The 24673-nt window shown below is 52.0% G+C and overlaps 1 protein-coding gene and 1 pseudogene across 1 annotated transcript; one reads left to right on the top strand and one right to left on the bottom strand.

Annotated features, from left to right (window-relative positions):
- The first annotated feature begins 1358 nt into the window (after positions 1-1358).
- LOC103245835 (large ribosomal subunit protein eL22 pseudogene) lies at positions 1359-2246 on the top strand (annotated as a pseudogene).
- An 8646-nt stretch (positions 2247-10892) lies between these two features.
- Positions 10893-23696, bottom strand: DISP2 (dispatched RND transporter family member 2). Its single transcript, XM_008017041.3, has 8 exons — positions 23526-23696; positions 18021-18350; positions 17722-17751; positions 17432-17555; positions 17023-17138; positions 16706-16833; positions 16248-16345; positions 10893-14890 (listed from the first exon to the last, which is right to left on the bottom strand). The coding sequence occupies exons 1-8, from the start codon at positions 23642-23644 to the stop codon at positions 11630-11632; spliced, it is 4206 nt and encodes a 1401-aa protein (XP_008015232.2). The 5' UTR covers positions 23645-23696; the 3' UTR covers positions 10893-11629.
- Between the last annotated feature and the right edge of the window lie 977 nt (positions 23697-24673).

The raw sequence follows: 24673 nt of genomic DNA, 5'->3' as shown, positions 1-24673 counted from the left end.
TCTCACTCTGTTGCCCAGGCTGGAGTGCAATCATAGTTCACTGCAACCTTGAACTCCTGGGTTCAGGAGATCCTCCCACCTTAGTCTCCTGAGTAGCTAAGACTAAAGGTTAAAGGTGCATGCCACCAGGCCCAGCTACTTTTTGTAGAGATGGGGTCCTGCTATGTTGCCCAGGCTGGTCTTAAACTCCTGGCCTCAAATGATCCTCCCACCTCAGCCTCCCAACAGGCATGAGCCACTGTACCTGACTCAATTTATATATATATATGCTTTTTTTTCTTTCTTTCTTTCTTTTTTTTTTTGTTTTTGGAGACGAAGTCTCATTCTGTTGCCCAGGCTGGAGTGCAGTGGTGTCATCTCGGCTCGGCTCACTGCAACCTCCGCCTCCTGAGTTCAAGCGATTCTTCTGCCTCAGTTTCCCAAGTAGCTGGGATTACAGGCGCTGCTACCATGCTTGGCCAATTTTTTATATTTTTAGTAGAGATGGGGTTTCACCATGTTGGCCAGGCTGGTCTCAAACTCCTGACCCCAGGTGATCTCCCCGCCTCGGCCTCCCAAAGTGCTGGGGCAGGCGTGAGCCACCGCGCCCAGCCCTTTTTCTTTTTGAATAATTGGGCTTGAATAATTGTGAGGACAGAGCCACTATTTTCTGCTGGGGAAATTGAGAATTCAGTTTTGAATGTGGAAAACCAGACATATCTTTGAGGCATTCCAGTGGGGTGGTCATGTAGGCAATTGGAAATACAGGCCTTGAGCCCAGAAGAGAGCCTGGATTGGAGATACACTCTTGGGAGTTATTGACATATGAATGTACTTAAAATCTTGATATTTAGGAGTTCGAGACCAGCCTGGCCAACACGATGAAACCCTGTCTCTGCTAAAAATACAAAACAATGGCCGGGCACAGTGACTCACGCTTGTAATCCCAGCACTTTGGGAGGCTGAGGTGGGATCACTTGAGGCCAGAAATTCGAAACCAGACTGGCCAACATGGTGAAATCCCATCTCTACTAAAAATAGAAAAATTAGCCAGGCATGGTGGTGCATGCCTGTAATCCCAGCTACTCGGGAGGCTGAGGCAGGAGAATGACTTGAACCTGGGAGTTGGAGGTTGCAGTGAGCCAAGATGGTGCCACTGTACTCCAGCCTGGGTGACAGAGCGACACTCTGTCTCAAACAAAATAAAATAAAACAAAACCTTGATATTTGATGAGATCAAGAGAAGAAGTGTGCAGAGAGTCTTTGGGCCAAGGACAGGGACACCAGCATTTTGAAGTTGCAATGCTAATAAGGTGCTTGCCAAGAAACCTGATAAAGAGGTGCCAGAGAGGTGAGAAGAGAACAAAAAAAAAGGGTGGTGTTCCAAAATCTAAGGAGGAAGTGGCAAGCTGCTGAAGGAGGGAGTGGTGAACTATTGAAAATAGTTGACTTTCTAACTCCGCTGCTGCCATGGCTCCTGCGAAAAAGCTTGTGGCGAAGGGGGACAAAAAAAAGAAGCGGGTTCTGAAGTTCACTCTTGATTGCCTCCACCCTGTAGAAGATGGAATCATGGATGCTGCCAATTTTGAGCAGTTTTTGCAAGAAAGGATCAAAGTGAAGGAAAAAGCTGGGAACCTTGGTGGAGGGGTGGTAACCATCGAAAGGAGCAAGAGCAAGATCACCATGACATCTGTGGTGCCTTTCTCCAAAAGATATTTGAAATATCTCACCAAAAAATATTTGAAGAAGAATAATCTATGTGACTGGTTGCGCGTAGTTGCTAACAGCAGAGAGAGTTATGAATTACGTTACTTCCAGATTAACCAGGACGAAGAAGAGCCGGAAGATGAGGATTAAATTTCATTTATCAGGAATATTTTGTATGAGTTCTTGAATAAAACTTGGGAACCAAAAAAAAAAAAAAATAGTTGAAAGGGCAAGTAGAATGAGAACGAAAAGCATCCAATGAATTTAGCAACAGAGAAGTCGTGATGAGTCTAGCAAGAGGAATGCTGGTGGAGCGTTTGCAGTGGCAGTCACATGGGCATGGGTTGAAGAGTACGTGGGAGATGAGGAAGCAGAGATGGCAGGTGTAACTCCAGGAGTCTGTTGCAAAAAAAAGCAGAGCAACTGGGCAGTAACTGGAGATGGGTTATGGGGGTCAAAGAAAGCTTTCTCTAAAGCTGTGGACATGTGGGCTGGGCAGGGTGGCTCAGCCTGTAATCCCAGCACTTTGAGGGGCTGAGGCAGGCGGATCACAAGGTCAGGAGATGGAGACCATCCTGGCTAACACGGTGAAACCCCGTCTCTACTAAAAATACAAAAAAACTAGCCGAGCGTGGTGACGGGTGCCTGTAGTCCCAGCTACTCCAGAGGCTGAGGCAGGAGAATGGAGTCAACCTGGGAGGCAGAGCTTGCAGTGAGCCGAGATGGTGCCACTGCACTCCAGCCTGGGTGACAGAGAGAGACTCCGTCTCAAAAAAAAAAAAAAAAAAAAAAAGCTGTGGATATGTGTGCCCATAGGAACGAGCTAGTAGAATGGTTGGAGAGGATGCTCAGGAGCAAGGAAGAAGGAAGATGGGATCCAGAGTAGCATCTTTAAATTCCTTTATTCATATGCACCTACCAAAAAACAAAAAACAAAAAACAAAACAAAACAAAACAAAAACAAACAAAAAAACCCTCTTGCCTGTTTTTACTTGATACTTAATATTTAAGTTTACTTTTATTTTTATTTTTTTAGAGGCAGGATCTTGCTATGTCATCCATGCTAGAGTGCAGTGGCTATTCACAGGTGTGATCATAGATAGCGTACTGCAGCCTTGAACTTCTGGACTCAAGCCATCCTCCCACTTCAGCCTCCTGAGTAGCCAAGACTGTAGGCATGCACCATCTCACCTGGCTTAAATTTTTTTCATAACTTTAAATCATTGTAAGGGACATACTTTCTGCCTGTTGTATATTGTTTACTTTTTTCTTTTTTTTTTGAGATAAGGTCTTGCTTGGTTGCCCAGGCTGGAGTGCAGTTGTGCGATCATAGCTCACTGCAGCCTTCAACTCCTGGGCTCAAGCAATCCTCCTGCCTCAGCCTCCCAAGTAGTTGGGGCTATAGGCACATGCCACCATGCCTGGCTAATTAAAAAAATTTTTTTGTGTGGAGATGAGGTCTTGCTATATTGCCCAGGCTGGTCGGGAGCTCCTGGCCTCAATTGATTCTCCCACCATAGCCTCCCAAAGTGCAGAGATTATAGGCATGAGCCACCCACCTGGTCATATTGTGTATACTTTGTATTCATTTCTTTTCTTTTCTTTTCTTTTCTTTTGAGATGGAGTCTCATTCTGTTGCCCAGGCTGGAGTGCAGTGGTGCCATCTCAGCTCATTGCAACCTCTGTCTCCCGTACTCAAGTGATTCTCCTGCCTCAGCCTCCCGAGTAGCTGGGATGACAGGTGTGCACCACCACGCCAGGTTAATTTTTGTATTTTTACCAGAGACAGGGTTTCACCATGTTGGCCAGGGAGGTCTCGAACTCCTGACCTCAGGTGATCCGCCTGCCTCAGCCTCCCAAAGTGTTGGGATTACAGGCATGAGCCACTGCGCCTAGCCCTTTGTATTCATTTCTAAAATTCTTTCTCTTGGTGTTTTTTGGATAATTTATATTGTTATGTCTTCAAGTGCACTACTGTTTTTTTTTTCTGCAATGTCTAAACTGTTGTTATTCCATTCAGTGATTTTTCATCTCAGACTTCTTTTTTTTAATTTTAAAAACACTTTTAAATTCTTTATTTTGGAATCGTTATAATTGACAGGAAGTTACAATGATAGTACAGGGAGGTCCTTTGGACTCTTTACCCAGTTTCCCCCAATGGTTTTGTTTCAGTACAATTTTAACAGTTTTATTGAGATATAATTAACATTCCATAAACCACATATTTTAAGTGTACAATTTGATAAGTTTAGAAATTACATATACCTGTGAAACCATCACCACAATTAAAATAATAAACACACCCACCCGTCATACCCAAATCATTCCTCCTTCCCCTTGGTACTTCTTCCCATCCTCTTCTTTCTGCCTACCCCACCCACCCCATCATCTCAGACATTTTAGTTTTCGTCTCTAAAATTCAAAGTGGGTATTTAAAAATATATTCCTAGTCTCTACTTAATACATATGGAATACAGTTATAATAATTCTTTTAATGTCCTTGTCCAGGTCTCACATAGGTGTCAGCTGTGGTGGTTTCAATTGATTTTTCTCCTTATGATGGGTCATAGTTTGCCTGACTGGTAATTTTTTTTTTTTTTTTTTTGAGACGGAGTCTTGTGTTGTTGCCCAGGCTGGAGTGCAGTGGCTCAGTCTTGGCTCAGTGCAAGCTCCGCCTCCTGAGTTCACGCCATTCTCCTGCCTCAACCTCCCAAAGCCTCCCGAGTAGCTGGGACTACAGGCACCCGCCACCACGCCCGGCTAATTTTTTGTATTTTTTAGTAGAGACGGGGTTTCACCGTGTTAGCCGGGATGGTCTTGATCTCCTGACCTTGTGATCTGCCCGCCTCGGCCTCCCAAAGTGCTGGGATTACAGGCGTGAGCCACTGCGCCCGACCACATGACTGGTAATTTTTTATTGGAGAATCAAGCACTGTGAATTTTACATTTTTGGGTGCTTGTTAATTTTGGATTTCTGTAAATGTTCTCGGGCTTTGTTCTGGGAGGCAGTTCAGTTACTTAGAAACAGCTTGATTTCTTCAGGTCTCACTTTTGAGATTTGTTAGGTAGGATCTAGCAATGTTTAAACTAGGGCTAATGAATCCCCACTATGAGGCAAGGCCCTTCTGAGAGCTCTGACCAATGCTCCATAAATTATGAGGTTTTCCGATCTGGCTGATGGGGACAGGCACTGTCCAGGCTCTGTGTGACTTCTGGCTACTGTTCCAGCCCATTGTTTCGGGTGGTTCTTTCCTTTGTCTCAAGTGGTTTCTTTACACTTGTATGCTGAATCACACTCTTGTTGAACACTCAATAGGGGCCCTTTGCAGATCCCCAGAATTCTCTATGTATCCACCTTTCTCCTCTCCAGTACCCTGTCCTGAGCACTCTAGCCAGTTGGCTGCTCCAAACTCTCAGCTATCCCCTCACCTCAGAGTCACTTGCTTTGCCTAGGTTCTCCCTCCATGAAATACATCCTCTCAAGCAGTAAGCTGGGCAACCGAGGGGTTCACCTTGTTTGTTTCTTGCCTCTGAGAGATCACTGTCTTTTGTTACCTCATGTCTAGTGTCTTGAAACTCATTATTTCATGTGTTTTCTGTTTGGTTGGTTGTTTCAGGCAGGAGGGTAAACTTGGCCCCTGCTCCTCCATCTTGGCTGGAAAGGGAAGTTGTATCTGTACTTTCAGTCTGTTTCTGTTCAAACTGTGGAGCTGCAGATTAAAGTTATTCCATTTTAGGGAAAATGTCCACCATACATCCTACTTGCAAAGACTATCCTCTCTGTCAAACCTGTGAGCCAAATCTGACCTTCTAGCAGGAAAAGTCTGATTTTATTTTTCCATTCAAATCGATGTGGTTAATATGTATCCTGTGTCAACCATCTCACTTTCAGTTTGATTTCTTCTTTATTTCTTTCTTTTTAGAGTTAAGGTCTTGCTCTGTTGCCAGGCTGGAGTGCCATAATGTGATTATGGCTCACTGTAACCTTGAACTCCAGAGTTCGAGTGATACTCTTGCCTCAGCGTCTGGAGTAGCTGGGTCTACAGGCACATATCACCATGCCCAGCTAATTTTTAAAATTATTTTTTGTAGATATGGGATCTTGCTATGTTGCCCAAGCTGGTCTCAAACTCCTGGCCTCAAGCCATGCTCCCACTTCAGTCTTTCAAAAGCACTGGGATTACAAGCATGACCCACTGTGTCTCACCTGAACTTGAATTATTTAAAAAATTTTTATTGTTTTTTCTTTTTAAATATATATATATTTTACAATATAACATGTTCAATGAATTTGAATTCTTTTTTTTTTTTTTTGAGATGGAGTCTCGCTCTGTCGCCCAGGCTGGAGTGCAGTGACACAATCTCGGCTCACTGCAAGCTCCGCCTCCCGGGTTGACACCATTCTCCTGCCTCAGCCTCCCGAGTAGCTGGGACTACAGGTGCCTGCCACCACGCCCAGCTAATTTTTTTGTATTTTTAGTAGAGACGGGGTTTCACCGAGTTAGCCAGGATGGTCTCGATCTCCTGACCTCGTGATCCACCCGCCTCGGCCTCCCAAAGTGCTGGGATTACAGGCGTGAGCCACCGCGCCCGGCCTGAATTTGAATTCTTAAATGAAGAAGGCACAGAACTGAGCCACAGGGCCGCCCCTGTGAACCTTCTCAAAGAAGCTCTCCAGGCTTTGCTCTTTCGAGGACTTCCTCAAGCAGAGCATTCTCAAGTAGCCCTTTTATTTGTTTTTAACAGCGCAGACCTAGGTGCCAGAGTAGGATTCAGAATGAGGGCGGGGAGGCAACTGGTGAAAGTGGAAGTTGGGAAGGAGAGCTGTCAGGCCTCTGGCTACTTCTTAGGCCCACCAATATGAGGAGGGGAACATATGGAGAAGGCGGCTCTGGAAATGGATTACTTTAAAACTATCTGTGTCCACCTACCTTCTAGAAAGTCTTCATGTCCTTGTAGGGCAGTGCAAACCCTCATGTGAAGCCTCTGACACAAAGTGTGAGAAGCCATTGATGGAGCCATTACTGCTTCCTTCGTTGTAGCAGAAGGGATGGGGAGAGGAGCAGGCAGGAGCGGGGATAGGTAAGTAGGGGCTTTGGTGCCTTGAAGGTGAAATTTCTATTTGAAGGCTTCAATTTTCTTCATGAAGAATGTATTTTTTTTTTTTTTTTTGGTCCACTGAGGGGTGGGGGAAGTTGAGGGCATCAGATATTCGAGAAGGTGGAGAAAATATAAAAGAGTCGATACAAATAATCAAAACTAGTAGCTAGAATGAATACTAGCTAGGCAGAGCTGAGGGTCCAGTTAAGATAGGTGGCCATGAATTCAAATCTACATCAATCTGCTCAGCTGTGTGATTTTCTTCAGCAGCATTAAAGCTCTTGTTTGTTTGATGGTTGTGGATTTGGTAAAATGCTGATCTTTCCCCTATATTGAGAGAAATGTGAGTAATCACAAAGAGGCCTGATAATAATTATGAGTAATTTATCAAGGCCCTTCCAGGCTTCCTCTGCATAGGGTGGTTTTGGATGGCTAGACATTTACATAGCACATAGTGGCTTTCTTTTGTTTCCCATCTTCCTGGGGAATTGAGCTACAATTTCTTCTCCTAAGCATAAATACCCGCAGACCTTAGTTACAGTCATCCCTGTGAACAAGGGTGAGGGTGGAAAGGGTGAGGAATGTCTGTGTTTCCTATCACCAGGTAAATGGGATCCTGATGCTTGGCATGGGGTCCCAAGAGCTTGCCAATACCCATGTGTATTATCAAAAAATGAGATAATGCCACCGTCAAAGAAAAGATCAGGGCCGGGTGTATTGGCTCATACCTGTAATCCCAGCACTTTGGGAGGCTGAGGTGGGTGGATCACAAGGTCAGGAGATCAAGACCATCCTGGCTAAGACGGTGAAACCCTGCCTTTACTAAAGATATGAAAAATTAGCCGGGTGTGGTGGCGAGCTCCTGTAGTCCCAGCTACTCAGGAGGCTGGGACAGGAGAATGGTGTGAACCTGGGAGGCGGAGTTTGCAGTGAACCGAGATTGTGCCACTGCCCTCCAGCCTGGGCGACAGAGCGAGACTCTGTCTCAAAAAAAAAAAAAAAAGAAAAGATCAGAAACTCTCTGGACAATAGGCAAAGGTTGTAAACCAATGTATCCTCTTTCTTAAAATCTGATTTAAAGCCTTTTTCCCTGTCCTGTCATGCATTGGGAGAAGGACGGAATGAGTTGGAGGGGGCTAGGAAAGTTTGGCTTATAACTCTCTCGAGAAATGTCTTTTTAAAAATTGTCTCAAGCTGTAATATTGCCCGAATATCATGGTATGGGATATGCTATATATCAGTAAAATCTAAGATTCAGCCAATAAAAATCAATCTGTCTAACATTGTCACTCTAAAAGTCCCCAAATCACCACAGCCATGGAAGCCATGGAAGCTAAGTTTTCCTATGGTAACAGACTATATCAAGTTTATATATATATGTGTGTGTATATATATATACATATATATATATATATATATTTTTTTTTTTTTTTGAGATGGAGTCTTGCTCTGTCATCCAGGCTGGAGTGCAGTGGCATGATCTCGGCTCACTTCAACCTCTGCATCCTGGGTTCAAACGATTTTCCTGCCTCAGCCTCCCGGGTAGCTAGGACTACAGGCATTCCCCACCACACCAAGCTAATTTTTGTAGTTTTAGTAGAGACGGGGTTTCACCATGTTGGCCAGGCTAGTCTCAAACTCCTAACCTCCAGTGATCCGCCTGCCTTGGCCTCCCGAAGTACTGGGATTACAGGCATGAGCCACCACTTCCAGCCTCAAGTTATATTTTAATCACATACAGGATACATACTCATATTCACAATATGAGTTCAAGGATCAGTGGCACAAATAGGGGAAATGATCTCAAGTTCCAAATGAGTGTTAATGTAGTTCTATTAAAGCGTCTGAGTGCGGAGAAATCATTTCTTGAATTTTGCAGGGCAAGCATGACTGCTTTGACTCCTTTTCGTGTGCCTCACAGCGTGCTTATAAGCCATGTCTCCAGGGACATACACTCATTGTAAAGTGCCCCTAATGATAATAAAGTGAAGGATCTGCTGCAACTCAAAAGAAATTGAAAGTGCTTTAAGTTCCACATTCCAAAGTCAGAGCTAGAGAGGCAGGCTGGATTTTCTGCTGATGTGGATTGCCTACTGTTGGTTTGGGCCACTCTAGGTATGAGGTAATGTTTTAGATTACTGTTGGGTTCTTCTGGGCCTGGCAACATGAAGAACAAATCTAATCAATGCATCAGCTGCTATGGCTTATTCACCTTCCTGCAGTGTTGTGTGGCCACAGCCTGTAAGAATGTGACCCGGAAATCCCCAAGTAGGGCCCTCGGGTGTGCCCGAGTCCCTCATGCCCACCGATCCACCCCTCTGCATTCTAACATTTCAGTGGTTATGTTCAGGCAAAGTGTCTTCTGCTCATGCTCAGGAGGAAGCGTTCACTTGACCTCCCTGTGGCTCATTGCCCCTGAGGATGCCAGGGCTCTCTCAGCCTGGCTGCGTGACAACAGAGGGACACCATTATCAGAGAAATCACGGCTGATGAGCAGCTCTAGGCCAGAGACGCCAAATGCTACCTGGACATGAAGAGAGAGGTCCCAGCAGGCCCCCAGGGGACAGGTTTAAATTAGGTTCCAGCCTCCCCTTCCTGGTGTCAGGAGTTACTCATCTTGATTTACTTATCTTGCAAAGGAGCCAAGGCATCCTGCTGTAGCTGCCTACTGTCTTCTGTCTCTTCCACAACTCCCATGTCTCTTTTGGGTTTCTGCTCCACTTCTCACGGGCTACTTGGAGTAGGAAGTAGGTTTCAATAATAAAAAAACTAAATAAAACAGAAACATCATCTGATTTGCCTCCAGCCCTGCCACAGACTATTTGACCCTGGAAAAATCCCTTCCCTTTTCTGACACTCCTCTGTAAAATAGCCTGGATCAGTAGCTTTCATATTGCATTCTGTGAAGCTGCCAGGAGCCTGAAGGGTTCCCCAGGTCCCCGGAGAGGCTGCAGTGGAAAGAGAGGCTGAGCTGACTCCACCCCCAACACCCAGCACCCACCAGAGTAGCTGCTTTTTACCTGTTTTATATATTGTTTTTCCACACAGAGCTTCTTTGAAGAGTCCTGAGGCTACAAAGTTTGAAAACTGCTGGAATAAGTGATCGCCAAGGCCCCTTCCAGTCTGAGACGCTTGGTCTTCTGAAGCCCAGCTCAAGTTTTTCCTCCTCCAGAAAGCCGTTCTTGTTACCCAGTCCTGGGTACTTTAGCTCCAACAATAATGATGATAGCAGGCATATGGTGCCGTTGGTGAGCCATCCGATGCCTGCGTGTGCATATAAGCTGTCTCCCCAGCTAGAAGGTGAGCTCTTTGAGGGTGGTGTTCAATTTTTCTTCCACACATCTGTCCCCTTGTAGTATCATATGCAAAGTAGGTGTTCAATAAACATGTTGATGCCACCTGGTGTCATGAGCTCTCACATGGGATAAAACTTCCCCACCAGACTCTGCTTTGAGAAGGAGGAGCCAGTCTTTGGTCTGCTTAATGCTCCACAGACAGACTTGTCCTTAAAAAGCTGGGGACCCTGACCTGGGAAGCAACTCACACACTCCCCAAAGGGCAGGTCTGAGTTCGTGCCTCGACTGGATTTGGCTTCACCTCTTCTGCCCCTCACTATCTCTTCTGCTGCAGCCTGTTATACACTGTGGCCGTAGAAGAGGCATGGTCCTGAAGCCTGGGAATCAGGTCAGCCAGGACGCCCCAGGGCAAGCAGACATCTCAGCCAGATTCCAGAGGGAGGCACAGGGGAGATGGAGAGGAACTCCTGGGTTTGTTTGGAATACAGCTCTCTCAGGAAGTGGAGGCCCAAAGAGGGTGGCTGGGTTCAGTCAGAGACACCAGAGAAAGCAGATTGGAAGAGGGTGCTCGAGGTGAAAGATCAAGACAGCCATATGACAATGTCCACAAGGCAGGTAGCCAAGGGGAGACCGGAGGTCGTAGTGGTGGAATGAAACCGCTCTGCCATGTAGTGGCTAAGTGACTTTGAGGTCAGTTCATCTTACTTAGCCTCAATGTCTTTACCTATAAATTGGGGACAAAAGAACCCGACCAATGTCAGGCTACCCTGTAATGAAGTAGTGAGATAGATTCCAAGGAGACTAAAATATGCAGAGATGGAAAGGATTATTATCGTTTATTAACACAGGAGAGCACATGAGCCTGCTTCCAAAGAGGGACTGTCCCGTAATTTAGAGATGCTCCGAGGCTGACCATCCTCCTTCTCCTGCTGCATTCCCAGCAGCCATCTATGGCTGGATTTAGAGAATTTCTGGTCAAACCGGTGAGTATGAGGAGAGCAGGGCAGTTGGGGAGAGAGGCCGCAGCCCAATTCTGCCCAGAGAAGCTCCAAAAAGAGAGGGAAGTGTCCTGATGAAGAGCATATGAAAGGGGTGAGACTCAGAAGGCTGCGAAGATTCCTGTGGGCTCCTCTGGTCAGTAAGGAACCCTGACAAGATCCCTAGGATGGGGGTCCCTTAGTCTCACTGAAGTTCTTGTAACTTGGGATGGGGGCCAGGTCAGCCTCCTCTGATACCCGAAGCTACACATCTGGCCTTCCCCACTTCTAGAGGAGAGGTTTTAGATGGTGCTGTGGGGGCAGACAAGCCCTCAGCAGGTCACAAGCAGATCCCCTCCAAAACCTCTCCTGCTGGAATCCTCCAGGTGTGAGGAGTAAGAGCAGACAGATCAAGCCTGGGACATCTGGCAGGGTTTAACATCCACAGCTGGAGGGTGAGACCTCTCCCTGTGGATCTGGAGAAATACCTTCAGGCTCCAGCCTATTGCTGCCCTTGCCTTGTCATCCCTGACAGGGTTCCGTGCCCTGTCTGGCCTCCCCGGGTCCCCCTCAGCTGCTATAGCCCGACGTGTGGGTGCTGGGCCTGCGCAGCCAAACATCTGGCAGGTCTGGCTGGCTATTGGGCAGCACCACAGGGCTGCCATCCCCTGGGCCCCCTCGGCCCTTCCAGGACAAGCTGCTCTGGTGGGAGGCGGGCAACGATGGGTCATACACTGTCTCCCTCAGCGCCAGCCACAGGGTGTCCCGCTTCCCATTGAGCTGGCCCCGCTCAAGGACTGGCTGCCCAGTGTCATCCAGGTCATCTGGGGACACACCCACGGAATCTGGTACACGAGCACTGGGCTCAGAGGTGCTTAGGCAGGTCTCATCAGAGACGCTGAGCCCCTCCAGGGTGCTGGCTGAGGAACAGAAGCCATCAGGAGGCTCTGCAGCCTTGGCCTTAGGGGAGTGGGCTGGGGCTTCTGGCGAGGCTGGCAGGGGCTCAGCCTCCTCCCCTTGGGAGTCCTGCCTGGCCTGGGTTTTGGGGCTGGAGCCAGCCTGCTTATAGGGGGAGGAGGTCTGCAGGGCAGGGCACTGGCTGAAGACTGCCTGGTGGTCCAGCAGCAGCTCCCTTGGGGAGGCAGGGGCTGGTGGGGGCCGGGAACAGCAGGGACCATCATGGAGCTGCAGATCCTCAGAGAGTACTGAGGGCCGGTGGGACAGCTTGCTGGTGGCTGTGCTGGTGTCAAAGCTGGGGCTCCGACGCCGTGCCAGGGGCTGTAGCTCATATTGCTCTGAGCAGGTCCCGGGCATCCCTCCAACTGACCCTGGTCGTGGGCGGCCTGCCTTCTCCCCACCAGGGTCCCCAGTACCAGCATCCCATGGTAGGTGAGCACAGGGCCAGAGGATCTGCCCACAGTTCTTCTCTGGCCCGAAGAAACAGCAGAGAGACTGGAAGAAGAAGCTGGCAAAGCCACAACTGACGCATTTGACCATCATGAGGATGATGCCCAGCTTGCGATAAAGCAGCACTGTGGCAGGCAGCATGAGCACGCCGGCCGCAAACAGGGCCGCAGCCCCCACTGCTGTGGCGCAGCTGGTCTGGCGCAGAGAGAAGGCCACACGGCTCAGGCGGTCAGGGTGTGGGCACAGGTGATAGGAGATGCAGTAGTTGACGGTGAAGTCCACTGAGAGGCCCACTGAGGCAGAGAGAAACAGGGCCTCGGCAGTGTTGAGCTGCCACTCGAGGAGAACCAGGAGTCCTACAGTGAGCAGCACGGTGCCTGCCACAGCTGCCACGGAGAATAGGCTGAGGGGAACATTCCAGGTGCCCAGCAGCAGTGTGGCAAAGGCCAGTGCCAAAGCCAGGCCCAGCACCACAGCAGGTTCAGTGCTCAGGCTGTGCTGCAGGCTGTACAGCTCTAGACGGCTAGTGAACCAACCACGGCGCAGGCCTGGAGGTGCCATGCCCAGCTCCGCTGCCAGCCAGTGGCTGACCTCATTGTAGAAGAGTTGGGTCTGGTTGTAGTCCGGACTATTCCGGAAGTTGGTCTGGAATTGCAGGACCAGGGCGGCCAGGCTGCCATGGGCATCAAAGCGGAGTCCCAGGTCCTGGGTGCCATCCGGGCCTTGCTCCAGAGCCATCATTTTCAGGCAGTGCAGGAAAAACTGGGGGGCCCAGGGGAAGTCCGAGTGGCCGCAGCAGAGGTCAGGCCCCAGGCGGGCGCAGCCGGGGCTCTCCATCCAGCGCTGGAGGGTCTCCATGAAACACAGCGTGGGCCAGCCTTCCTGCAGGGTGTCGAAGAAGCTCTGATTCCGGGCCCGGTGGCAGAGTGCCAGCAGCCAGCGCTGGGCCTCAGGGCCACTGGCCGAGAAGGCAGGGTCCCTCACCAGGCTGCTGTTGCTACGAGGGTCCAGAGGGTCACCAGTGTCCACAGGCAGGACGCCCCACACCAAAACCACGGGCATGTGGCCGCCCTCGCCCTGCGGCAGCTGCTCGAACAGGAACAGCTGGCGATACTCTGCGTCGAAGCGCTCGAAGGGGTGGCTGGGCCGGAAGACCTGGCCGCCGGGCGGCGACAGCGTGGGCAGCCGCAGGCGGGGGCTGACGCCGGCGATGTAGGCGCCCCCTGCCGCCAGTGCCGCGAACCAGCAGATCCAGATGTAGCGGAACTTGATGACGCCGCAGGGCAGCAGGCGCTGGAAGAGCAGACGCGAGGTGCCGGCCGCCGCCCTCCGCAGGCCCCGGAGCCGCCGGTGCAGCGCCAGCAGCAGCCGCCGAGGCGCGCTGCCCTCCCACCGGCCCCGCGCCCGGCGCACACAGCTGCGCGCCAGGTAGCGTTCGTGGAGCACGGCGGAGGCGGGCAGCCAGACCAGCGTGAGCGCTAGGTGCACCAGCACAGCCGTGCCCATGAAGAGGGCGAGGCAGCGCACGGCCGGCAGGCGACTCAGGTAGCTGGCGTAGAAGGCCGCGCTCGTGGTGAGGCCGGAGACCAGCAGCAGGTAGCCGAAGTGGTGCATGGTGCGGCCCACGCGCTGCGCCAGCCCCCCCGACGGCAGCTGGCTCTTGCTGAGGCGCCACAGGTCGAAGAAGATGAGCGTGTGGTTGGCGCAGACGCTGCTCAGCAGGAGGAGGGCTGCCAGATTGACGAAGGGAAAGTAGGCCATGCGGAAGGCCACCTGGTAAAGGAAAAAGGCCACCAGCAGTGAGCCCAGCACCCCCAGCAGCACCATGAGCGTGAGGAAGAATGAGCGCAGGTACAGGGCGATGCCGAAAAAGATGGCAGCCAGAGCCAGCAAGGGGTACACTGTGTCCTGGACCAGGAAGTACCTCAGCAGCTCCTGCTTGAGGCCCAGGTCCATGCCAGTGACGGAGGTGTAGTTGTCAGCGAGCCCCCAGGGGGTGGCCAGCCGGTCCAGGTAGATGTCCATCAGGGAAGCACCCTTTGGGGTGGGCAGGAAGAGCAGGCTGTACTTGAGGGAGGGCACTTGGTAGTCAGTGGTCTGGGGACTCAGGAAGTCCCTGTCGAGCAGAAAGTGCAGGAGTTGGTAGATGGCGCTACTCTGGGAGCACTTAGTGGGAACCTGGGCACAGCGTGGGGACTTGTTCTTCCCGGGTCCAAGACAAGAGGGCACCAGGGCACCACTGTGGTAGTAGAGGGCACAGGTCCGAAGCAGGGCCAGTGTGCGGGCTGCGTCAGCTTGGGTAGTGTCCAGGCAGGAGGAGCGGTTGGAGAGCACAGCCAGATAGTTGCCCAGGGACCAGCTGGGGCAGCACTGGTTGGCTGCTGTCCGCTGGCACAGAGCCCCGAAGCTGGTATGGGAGCGGATCTGTAGGGCACACGCAGGAGGAGAGAGCTCAGGGGCAGCCCAAGGGCCCAGGTTTTCCCAGTCCTATACAAGGCTCTCTCACCTCCTTTCACACTGCAGGGCAGGTGCAGAGAGGGGATCTGGACAGCCTGGTGAGACCGGCTTGTCTCCCAGCTGCCTTTGGCTCCTGGCCCAGGTGCCAGCAGCTACATCTTGACTTCATCAAAGAGGAGCCTCAGGGATGCTGCCCGAGGCTTCAGCCTAAGAGACCCTGCTCTAAGGGTCCCTGTAGGTCATACATCCCAACCCCACGAGGCCTGAGCTAGGAGTAACAGTGGAGGTAGCAGCCACAGATAGAACAGGGCCAAAGGTCCAAGGAGCTGAAGCAAGCAATGGGAAAAGTGGAGACCAAAACATTCCGGGTTCAGGGTCACTGCCAAACCCCAACTCAGCTCCTGTCTGTCCACTGCACCGCTTAAACCCTCTTAGGGCCAGGGCTGTTTCTTTTTCAAATCTCATGCCTCTTTTTTTCTCCTTTCCTGTTGTTGACATCACAACAGCTGATGTAGTACAGAGAGCACTGGCCTGGGAGTCAGAGGCCCTTGCTCTGCCACTAACTGGCTGCGTAACCTTGGGCCTGAGATCATGGTGACAACACAGTAACACTTATTGAGAGATTACTATTGCCAGTCATTATGCTGCATTTTTTCAAATTCTATCTCATTTAACTGTCACAACATCCCTGTGAGGAAAGTACTTTTATTATCCCCATTTAACACTGATGTAGCCTGAGGGACTGAGATGTTAAGAAACATGCCTGAAGTCATACAGCAAGACAACCTTAGAGCTGGCCTTGAATTCAGGCATCTGACTCTAGAACACATGTTCTTAACCAGTCTTTTGGTACTTAGAATATCCTCATGTGAAGTGGGGGGCTGGGCTACTGCGTGGTTTTCACACCGTTTTTAGCAGCAAACCTTTCTTCAGATGTTATTGTGTATGATTCTCCAGTTAGCATAATTGGATTGGCACTGCTCAGGTTGATGGGGACTGAGGCCTTGAAGCCCACAGTCTCAGCTCCCTGGGCCAGGGCCTCCTCACCCACTCTGGAGGGCCCTTTCAGGACCTTTTGGAAACTCCCAGTCCCTGCATGGGCTCGCTTCCAGCACTTCTATCTTGGCTCTTCTAAAAACAGCCGACTCTTCTTTTCCCACCCCAACCTGGAGCCTCTCAGCAGGGTTGGAATAATTTTCTAAGCAGGGAATGCTCTTCCCCAGTCCACCCCCTGGCAGTCCTGGCTCAGCTGTATTTCCTTGGGATCAGTTCCCTCATGTCCTTAGTTCCCCCCAAACCCCTGGCACCTCCCCAGCCAGCTCACCTGGTCCTGTTCCATGCGACACATGGAATGGATGGCATGCAGGTTCCATAGGCTGCCCGAGGAGGTGGACATGAACACCAGCTTTGCATAGCTCTTCTCTGCAACACACCCACCCCCCCCACCCAGAGCTCAGTCCTTTGGCCCCAGGTCCTGGGCCCTCCAAAGGGAAGATGCTTACTCAGGGCCACATGAAGTTCAGATTCTCAGGCATCTCAAGCCTATGCATGAACTGCCTGATCCTGTCCCTGTGCCTCACCCCAACCCAGCTTGACCCTGTCTGGCTGGAGCATCTGAGAACTCCCTCATCCTCCCAGCTGCAACCTGGCTTCCTTGGCTTGACTGTGGCCAGCTGGCCACCTTCCCTTTCTGTCTGCCCAGATTTGTTCTGGGCCTGCCTGTCCTACTTGGTGGGGTGGGGACCACTATTAAAACCAGGAACTGGCCAGGCTGCAGCTTACCAGGGGGGCCACAGAAGAAGTTCTCTTGCTGTCTGTCCTCCAGGGGCTCCACCATTCTGCGAGGTCGGACAATGCTCTCCTGGGCACTGCCTCTGGGTGCAGGCCTCAGAGTGTTGTGGGAGCTCGAGCTGAAGTGGAGAGAATATCTATGCCAGGCACCGTTAGGGTCGGAAGACTCAAAGGAGGCCAGAGACCACTCCCCAGGAAGTCCTGGCAAGCCCCTCTGACCTGCCTTGGGGTGAGTCACCCAATGTCCCCTTCCTGGAGATCTCATTCTTCCCTCTCCTACCCACAATGAAAAGATGAGAGCCTGTTACCTGTTCAGCTCAAGGTCTGGGGAAAGGAAAAGCAGCTTCCTGGGGCCCGTGAGGGCTTGTAGTGCTCTCCAGACCACTAACTTGCTCCCAATGTCCGTGTCCCGTGGCTCAAAGCCCTGCAGGGAGGAGGGTGGAGAAGAACAGGTGGGCAGGGTAGGAGTTCTCCATCTGGGTGCTTCTCAGCTCTGCCCCTTTGACTCCTTAGAGCAGGGCAGGCCAGCCTACCTGCCTAAATTGTAGATGTGAGTCTGAACTTTATAGCATCTCCCCAACTCTCTCTGGAGGTCAAGAGCCTACTGTGGCTACCCTATCCCCAGGCCACCATGGCTACCCTACCTCCAACTTTCTGCCCCAGGCTGGGCTGAGGTGGCCAGGCCTGGGGACCCCATCCCACCCCTTGGCTCCTCACCAGCAAAGGCTTGGAGAAGTCGGGCAGCCGGGCCCCCAGCAGTCCAGCCAGGGTGCAGAGGAAGATGGCAGCCAGACACAGCATCAGCACGGCCACTGGCCACTCAGCAATCAGCTGGGAATAGCTGGGAAAGAGGGAGGAGCCCACATGAGTTGGGTGTGGCAGCAACGGGTGCTGAGCTCAGGCTCCACCCTGAAGGGGTGCTAGATAGAGCAGAGAGCACGTGGAACAGGGCTAAACTGGGCAGCAGCCTGGTCACCCCTAGAGGTCCAGGGAAGGCCCAGGCCTACCTCTTTGGCATCTGGAAGGCTCGTTCCTGCCTGTGGAAGAGAAGAAAAGATGCTCGCTTGCCAGAGTCCTCTTGCAGGGCGTGTTTCGGGGGTGGAGGTGGGGTGGGAGTGGGTGGGTGAGGGATAACCGATGGTATTAACCCTTTTAGCGCTTTGCCACTCCCAAGTTCCAACCCTTATTTCCTACTGCATTGGGTTAACTCCTAAGAAAGGAGTCTAGAGCCCCGGGGGTCTGCCCCACTCTTAAGCCCCACCCCATTTTCCAGTGGCAGCTGGCAGGCTGCTGGACCCCTCCTTACCTGACACTGACCACATGGTGCTGCACAGCGGGTGGCTTCCAGGTCCCATCACGCTGTGAGGGGGCTGGGGAAGGGCTGAGGCTGGAGCCGTGGGAGCAGAGAGCTGCCCGATCCCCAAGTCCTGGCAGGGAACTGCCCCCCTGGTATTCCTGCAGTGCCTGGGGATAGGCGAAGTGGGCAGGGGCCAAGGGGCTGGATGGACCCACAGGCTGGAGGGTGGAAGTTGTTGGTGGGGGTCCTGAAGAACTGGAAGGGTCCTCCAGGGGGCAGCTGTGGAGGGAGCAGCTTCTCTCTGGGCTTGCCTCAGGGGCCACAGCCTTGGTCTGGGTGCTAGGAAGAGAGGAGGCAGGGAAGATTGGGGTGGGGGATGGTGGTGGGCCACCCCATGCCCCAGCATTATTCAGTTCAGTAAGACAAGGGGACAGGGACTCAGGGTTGATTTATTAGTAGTCCTGGGGGAGCAGTGAGAGGTGAGGAGGCTGGGGGCTCGAAGTCTGTGCCCTCAGCCTACCTCATGGAGACCATTCTCTCATTCACTCATTTTCCACACTGTCAAAAAACAATTGGCAGGCTGGTACATGCTAGGCCCTGTGCTAGACACTGAATGTGCTTTCACATATAGGATTTTTTTTTTTTTTTTGAGACGGAGTCTTGCTCTGTCGCCTAGGCTGGAGTGCAGTGGCATGATCTTGGCTCACTGCAACCTCTGCCTCCTGGGTTCAAGCCATTCTCCTGCCTCAGCCTCCCGAGTAGCTGGGACTACAGGCACCCACCACCATGACTGGCTATTTTATTTTTATTTTTAGTAGAGACGAGGTTTCACCGTGTTAGCCAGGATGGTCTCGATCTCCTGACTTCATGATCCACCCGCCTTGGCCTCCCAAAGTGCTGGGATTACAGACGTGAGCCACTGCGCCCGGCCGATCTTACTCACTCCTTACAAAAACCTCACAAACGAGGTATTTTCTTCAACTGATAGATTTGAAATCAGGTTCAGTGACAGACGAGCTGGTGCTCGAACCCAGTTCTTCTGACTCACAGTCCTGTGCTCTTTGTGTGGCAGTCGTCTGCTCTTTCTCTTGCCAGACAGATTATTGAGCACGTGCTGCTGCACTCCTATTCCCATCTTAGAGCCTTGGAACTTTCTCTTCCCTCTGCCTGGGTTGCTCATCCCCCAGATAATTGCATGGCCCTCTTTTTTATTCTGGTCTTGTTTCAACTAGTACTTCCTCAGAGAAGCCTTTCCTGACTACTCTCTCTGAAATAGTCACCCACCAGCTCTCAATCTCCCTACCTTGCTTTATATTTTTTTCATAGCATTTGTTGCAATTGAATATTATATTATAGCGTCGTCATGTTTATTACCTGTCTTTCATGTGGAATGTGAGTGCTGGGAGAACAGAGGCCTGTTGCATTTGTTCATCTCCATATCACCAGTGCCTTGAATAGTGCCTTGCACACAGAAGGCGTCCTGGAAATGTTTGTTGAATGAGTGCTAGGCTGGCTGCTAATAGTGGTGCTAGGATGAAGAAGACCCGGTCCTTGCCCTTTAGGCACTCACAGTAGTTGGGAGATGTGAACAGACCAACATGTTGAATGCTGTGAGTGGGGAAGTCACAGAGGGCTGAGGGAGCTCAGAGAGGGCCCAACTTTGATAGGGGGTGGGGTGGTCGGGGAAAGTTTGTGGAAGCAACTGCTATCCTTCCACCTACCCTGTCATGGGCCATGCACGGAGCAGAAGATTTGCTTTGTAAGGATGTGCACGGTTGGGAGAGGGAGTTGGGACACCCCCTCGCCCCAAGGAACTGGCCAGAAAACAGCCGTAGAGTCTTCTCCCAAAATTACTCATCAGGGCAATACTCCGTGCGTGCGCACAACCCCACTCCTTGGGTATAGGGGGAGGTGGAGTCTCAACCCCAGTGGCAGGATTGCAGACCCAGATTAGGAAAAGATGGCCACAGAACAGAGTGCCCAGGGCCATGGGGAGTTCCCAGAGGGATTCTGGGCTGGTTAGCCTTGCAGAGCCCTGTCTCCTTCTCCCCTGCCGCTGCCTGGCTCACCCAGCCTGCTCGCCAGAGTTTGCGTAGCTCCCAAGGAGAGCCAGACCTATGCGGAGCCAACCCTGGCTTCCAGTCCTGGCTGCTGCACTGCTGAAGGGGCTGTGAGCTGTAGTCCCAGCCTCAGTGGCAGATGGGCATTGCCCACAGGGGCTGAGTTCAGCCCAGAGACCGAGAAGAGGAACTAGGAAGGAAAAACGTGCTCTTTCTTTCTTTCCCAGAAGGATGGCAGGCCGGCCCAGCAGTCCAGGAGAGAATGACCCTCATGCTGAGGGTGAAATGGGGGAGCAGTGGAGGTAGGCTCCTGACTCGATCACCTTTTGGCTCTGGGGACTTGGGAAAGACACACAATTCTTGGAGCACTGGCATCCTTGTCTGTTGAAGATATGAGATAATGCCCACCTCTTGGGTTTGGTGTGGGAATTAACTGATGTAACATATGTGAGGTTCTTGGCACAGAGTCTGTCATGTAGAAGACACGTTTGCTTTCCTGCCCCTTCCCACGGTCAGTGCAGCAGGGAGCATATACTTTTAGAAGTGTGTTTGTATTTACAATTTGTCCTCTTTTAGCACCTCAGATAATATATCTCCATTTTAGAACTTCCCACACCTTGAGAATCTCACTACTTATATAAATACTTTCCTTTTTGTTATCCAAAAGCTGTATCAAAATTTGATCTCATGATTTTAATCACTGATACTTATTTTTTACAAACTCAACATCTAGGAAAATAGGAATTTGACCAAAGTTGTTCTAAAGCAAGACCTCAGATGACTCCATAAAGTTAATAATGTAAGCAGCCAGTGTCCTGGCAGATCCCTGTGGGCCAGTGAGAAGGTGGATAAATGGCCTAGGTTGTGTGTGTAAGTGTGGACATCGACTTCTTTAAGATGTTAAATTCTGCAGGTTTTTCTTGACCACCTGTCCTGTGCTTTAGCATTGTCCTTGCTCTGGGTTGGGTGCTAGAGGCCTAAAGATGACCCATCGGCCTTGGTCTCCCTCTTCAGAGCAAAGCTTGCCTTCTAGGGGTCAGGAGAGTGGGGCAGCCTGGGTGAAAGTGGGAGGCCTGTTCCAGCTGCCCATGGCCTTAGATAACTGATCACTGGGCTTGTCTTAGGAGTCAGGGCCCCACTTGGAGTGTCGGTTTCTTTTGCATTAGGGGAAGCCAGCATTCCAGAGGATACTGGAGAAGAGTGGGTGCACTCTTGGTTACCCAGTTTGCTAAAACCTCCTAAGTCCACCGTTTTCCTTAGCTGGCTCTTGTTCAAGGGGAATCTTAGCCTCCACCACTGGTTTGCTTCTGCTGGAGTCTCCCTGGCCCCAGCTCCTTCTCTTTAACTCCTACTATTCCTCTTCAGGGACCTAGGATCAGCTGCCCCCAGTCTCACCCTTTCTGACTGTGCCCACCATTATCAATGTGGCAGAATTTGAAACCTTCCATATTCTGACTGCTGTAGAGCCAGGCCTTTTCTTCAAATCTCCCAATGAGAAAAGTCGACCTCCACTCTTCTCAGAATAAAAGCTTTCTCCTGTCACCTCCTGCTGCCCTCTGCCCTTAGGAGGCTCAGTAATAATAGGAGTTAAATACCCCAGGGCTACACAGGGTTTTTTTATTCTCACTCCTTCAGTTCCATGACCCTCACTGGGATAAGTAACTTCCTAGGCTGCCTGCCTGGGCCTGCAGGCCTGTACGTCAAGTGAGTAGGGCAGGCAGGGGCATGGAAAGTGGGGATGCAGGCCTCACTTAAGAGGCCAACATCCCAGCAATCAGGGCCTGACTGACAGGGTCCCAGACACAGAGACGCAGCCTGGAAGCCCCATAAGGGGCAAGTGTATTTTGCATTAACTATGCCCCCAACCCCACAGACACACAGCCATGTCAACCTCAATGTGATCCCACAGAGTGGCCAGGACAGATGGGGGAGCAGCTCATATCACTAGGAAAATAAAAAGGTAATTTTAAAAACACAATGTGAACTGTTTCAAATTCCTCTCTAGCCAGTGTGTTGGTAAGGATGTGCACATATGTGCATGTTGTGTGCGTGAGTTATTCACTGTGTATCTATCCTCAGAGTGCTACTCAGCAGGAGCACTTTTGTGTTTCTTGAATGACGTAAGCAAGTCCCTATGCCCGATTAGTGTCCATGGTCTCTGGAGAAGTCCAGAGAGGGGCCAGAGGCCCCAGGCAGTTTCTGAAAGAGAGCAAGTGGATCCTATGCCCAGGGGAAATGAGACTGGACACGACTGATCCTTGGCAAGATATCCAAGACAGCAAATGACTCTCCTGCCCCTTCTAAGGATGCTTCTGGCCCCAGGCCCCCGCTCTGTCTTGTCACTGCTCCATCCCTGGTCTCTTTGATCAGGTCATAGTCCCAGGCAGGTCCCTGGTCTGGTGAATACACCCATCCTGTGTCTCACCCTCTTGAAGTCTTTGTGACTTTCAGACTGAAGAGTGGCTAAATCTATCCAGGCTAATGTGTTAACAATAAAGGGAAGAAAACATTTCTCTGTACTTGTGGGGCTTTCTCTTCCTCTGGGGTACAGAATGTACATTTTAACTGGGGTAGTCTGGAGACGATGTGTCCACCTCTGCTATTGCTATCAAGGAATTCCTTTTATTTCAGTCCAGGCAGGAAAGAGGCAGTGTCATGTCAGAGGAGGGATTCTGGGGGAGGCAGAGCCAGGCAGGGCACAGAAATTGCGCCATATTGCTACCTAGCTGGGCTGCTCCCTCACACATATGGTGGAGGAAGGGAGAGGAGAGGTACTGAGATCTGGGTCCTCAGCAGGAAGGTGTCCCTCCTGTCCCACCAGTCTGGGGCTCCTCCAGGGGTGGTACAGGCCAGCGGCCTGAGCACCAAAGCCTTCACATTTTAGTGGCTCCAGCCAGTGTGGCTGCCACATGCAGGGACTGGAACCCACACGTGCACAGCTGGGGGCCATGCAGGGCAGGCAAGCGACTGATGGTGACAAAGACAGTCCCTGACGTGCCTGCCGAATGTCTGCCTTCCCCAGGACACCCGCCTTGGCGAGCCTCCCATCCACGATTCACGCACACCTTCATGCACACTGGCACGCTGAAACCCGGACTGAGGTTGCTGCGGGCTTGGGGCTTCCGGAGAAGACGCAGGGGCAGGGCCTAGAAGGAGAGGCCGGAGGAGCCAGGGAGTCTTGGCGTTAGAGGAGGGGTAGGAGCCGTGGGTGGGGCAGGTTCCCTAAGCGGGGAGGGCGATGGGGACTGACACTAGGGGGTGTCAGGGAACGAGGAAATTGACCCGGCAGGATGAGGGCGTGGCGAGGGGGGCCTGGAGCTTGGCGACCCCGGGAAGGGGCTCCGGGAGGGTCTGGGGAATTAATGGGGCAACATATGGCGGCTACTGGGGATACCTGGGGCGGGGAGGGTCTGGGAGGGTCTGTGATTTGGGTCTGCGGAGCGGTCCGCCCTACCTGTCCGGGGAGCCGCCGTCTGGGGCCAAGGGCTCCCCCTCGGGCCGTTGCTCCCCTTCCGGACCCGAGCCGGGAGCCGGACCGCTGCCGCCGCTGCTGCTGCTGCTGTCACCGTCCATGCCCGTGGGCGGCACCGCTGTCCGGGCGCTGGTGCTGAAGCCGCGGCGGCGGCGGCGGCGGCGGCGGCGGCGGCGGCTGCGGCAGCGGGCTCGTGCGCATGCGTCGGCTCCGAGCGGGCCGGTCGCTGGGCGGGGCGAGGAGGAGCCCAGCCAATGGGCGCGGGGCCGCGGCGGGAGCGGAGCGCGCTGTGTCTAAGATCGCTGGGCTGCGGGTGTGAGCGCCCCTCTGCTCCCGCCAGGCCTGAGAGCCGCTGGTAGGAGTCCGGCCGTCCAACGCTTCATAGCGGCCTCGGCCTTTCCGTAAGGAACCAGGGAGCGCGACTCATGCAGAGATCCTCACAAATCGAATCGCAGACCCTTCCAGCCGGATAGAGGGCGAGCTCTACGCCCGCACTTCACGCTGGACGCCCCGGGTCGAGAAGCGGGCGGCTTCAGGCCTGCGAGGTTCCCGGCTCGCTCAGCGCTGTCCTCCCCTCCCCAGTGGGGCGAGGCATCAGCTTGGGTCTTTCTTCCCATTCTTCTGGACCTCGACTTGGACCTGAATGTGCACCCCTCAGATGTGGAGCCCTGACTCCGTTATTCAAGTGCGGAGTCTGGTGGAGCGGGGGTGGGGGGAAGAAGAGAGGCACTCAGATCATCCCCAGCTCTTTCTCTTTCTTTTTTAAGATTTAAAAGGTTTATAAAGCAAACAAATCACAGTAAGCTAAGGTTAATTTTTGATTTAGAGGTTACATGTGCAGGTTTGTTATAAGGGTATATTGAATGATCCCAGATCCTTTTTTATAGTCACCCCTGTCCCCCCCACCTCAGACTAGGAGGTGCCCAATAGCCACCAACTCCAGGGCACTGGGAGGTGCCCAATAGCCACTGACTCCAGTGTCACCTCCCCCACCAGGGAGTAGCTGTGAGTAGAGCACATTTGGGTATGATGGACTGTGGACAGGCCTGGCTAAGGGGTCTAGAACTAGAATAGATATTGGCAGTGTGAGAAGCCTGGGGGGGCAGGGAGTGGAGTGGATCCTGGATGTG

The sequence above is a fragment of the Chlorocebus sabaeus genome, chromosome 26, assembly GCF_047675955.1.
Source record: "Chlorocebus sabaeus isolate Y175 chromosome 26, mChlSab1.0.hap1, whole genome shotgun sequence".
Classification (NCBI taxonomy): domain Eukaryota; kingdom Metazoa; phylum Chordata; class Mammalia; order Primates; family Cercopithecidae; genus Chlorocebus; species Chlorocebus sabaeus.
Note: the sequence above shows the minus strand (reverse complement) of the source record. Positions and strands in the feature narration are given on the sequence as shown.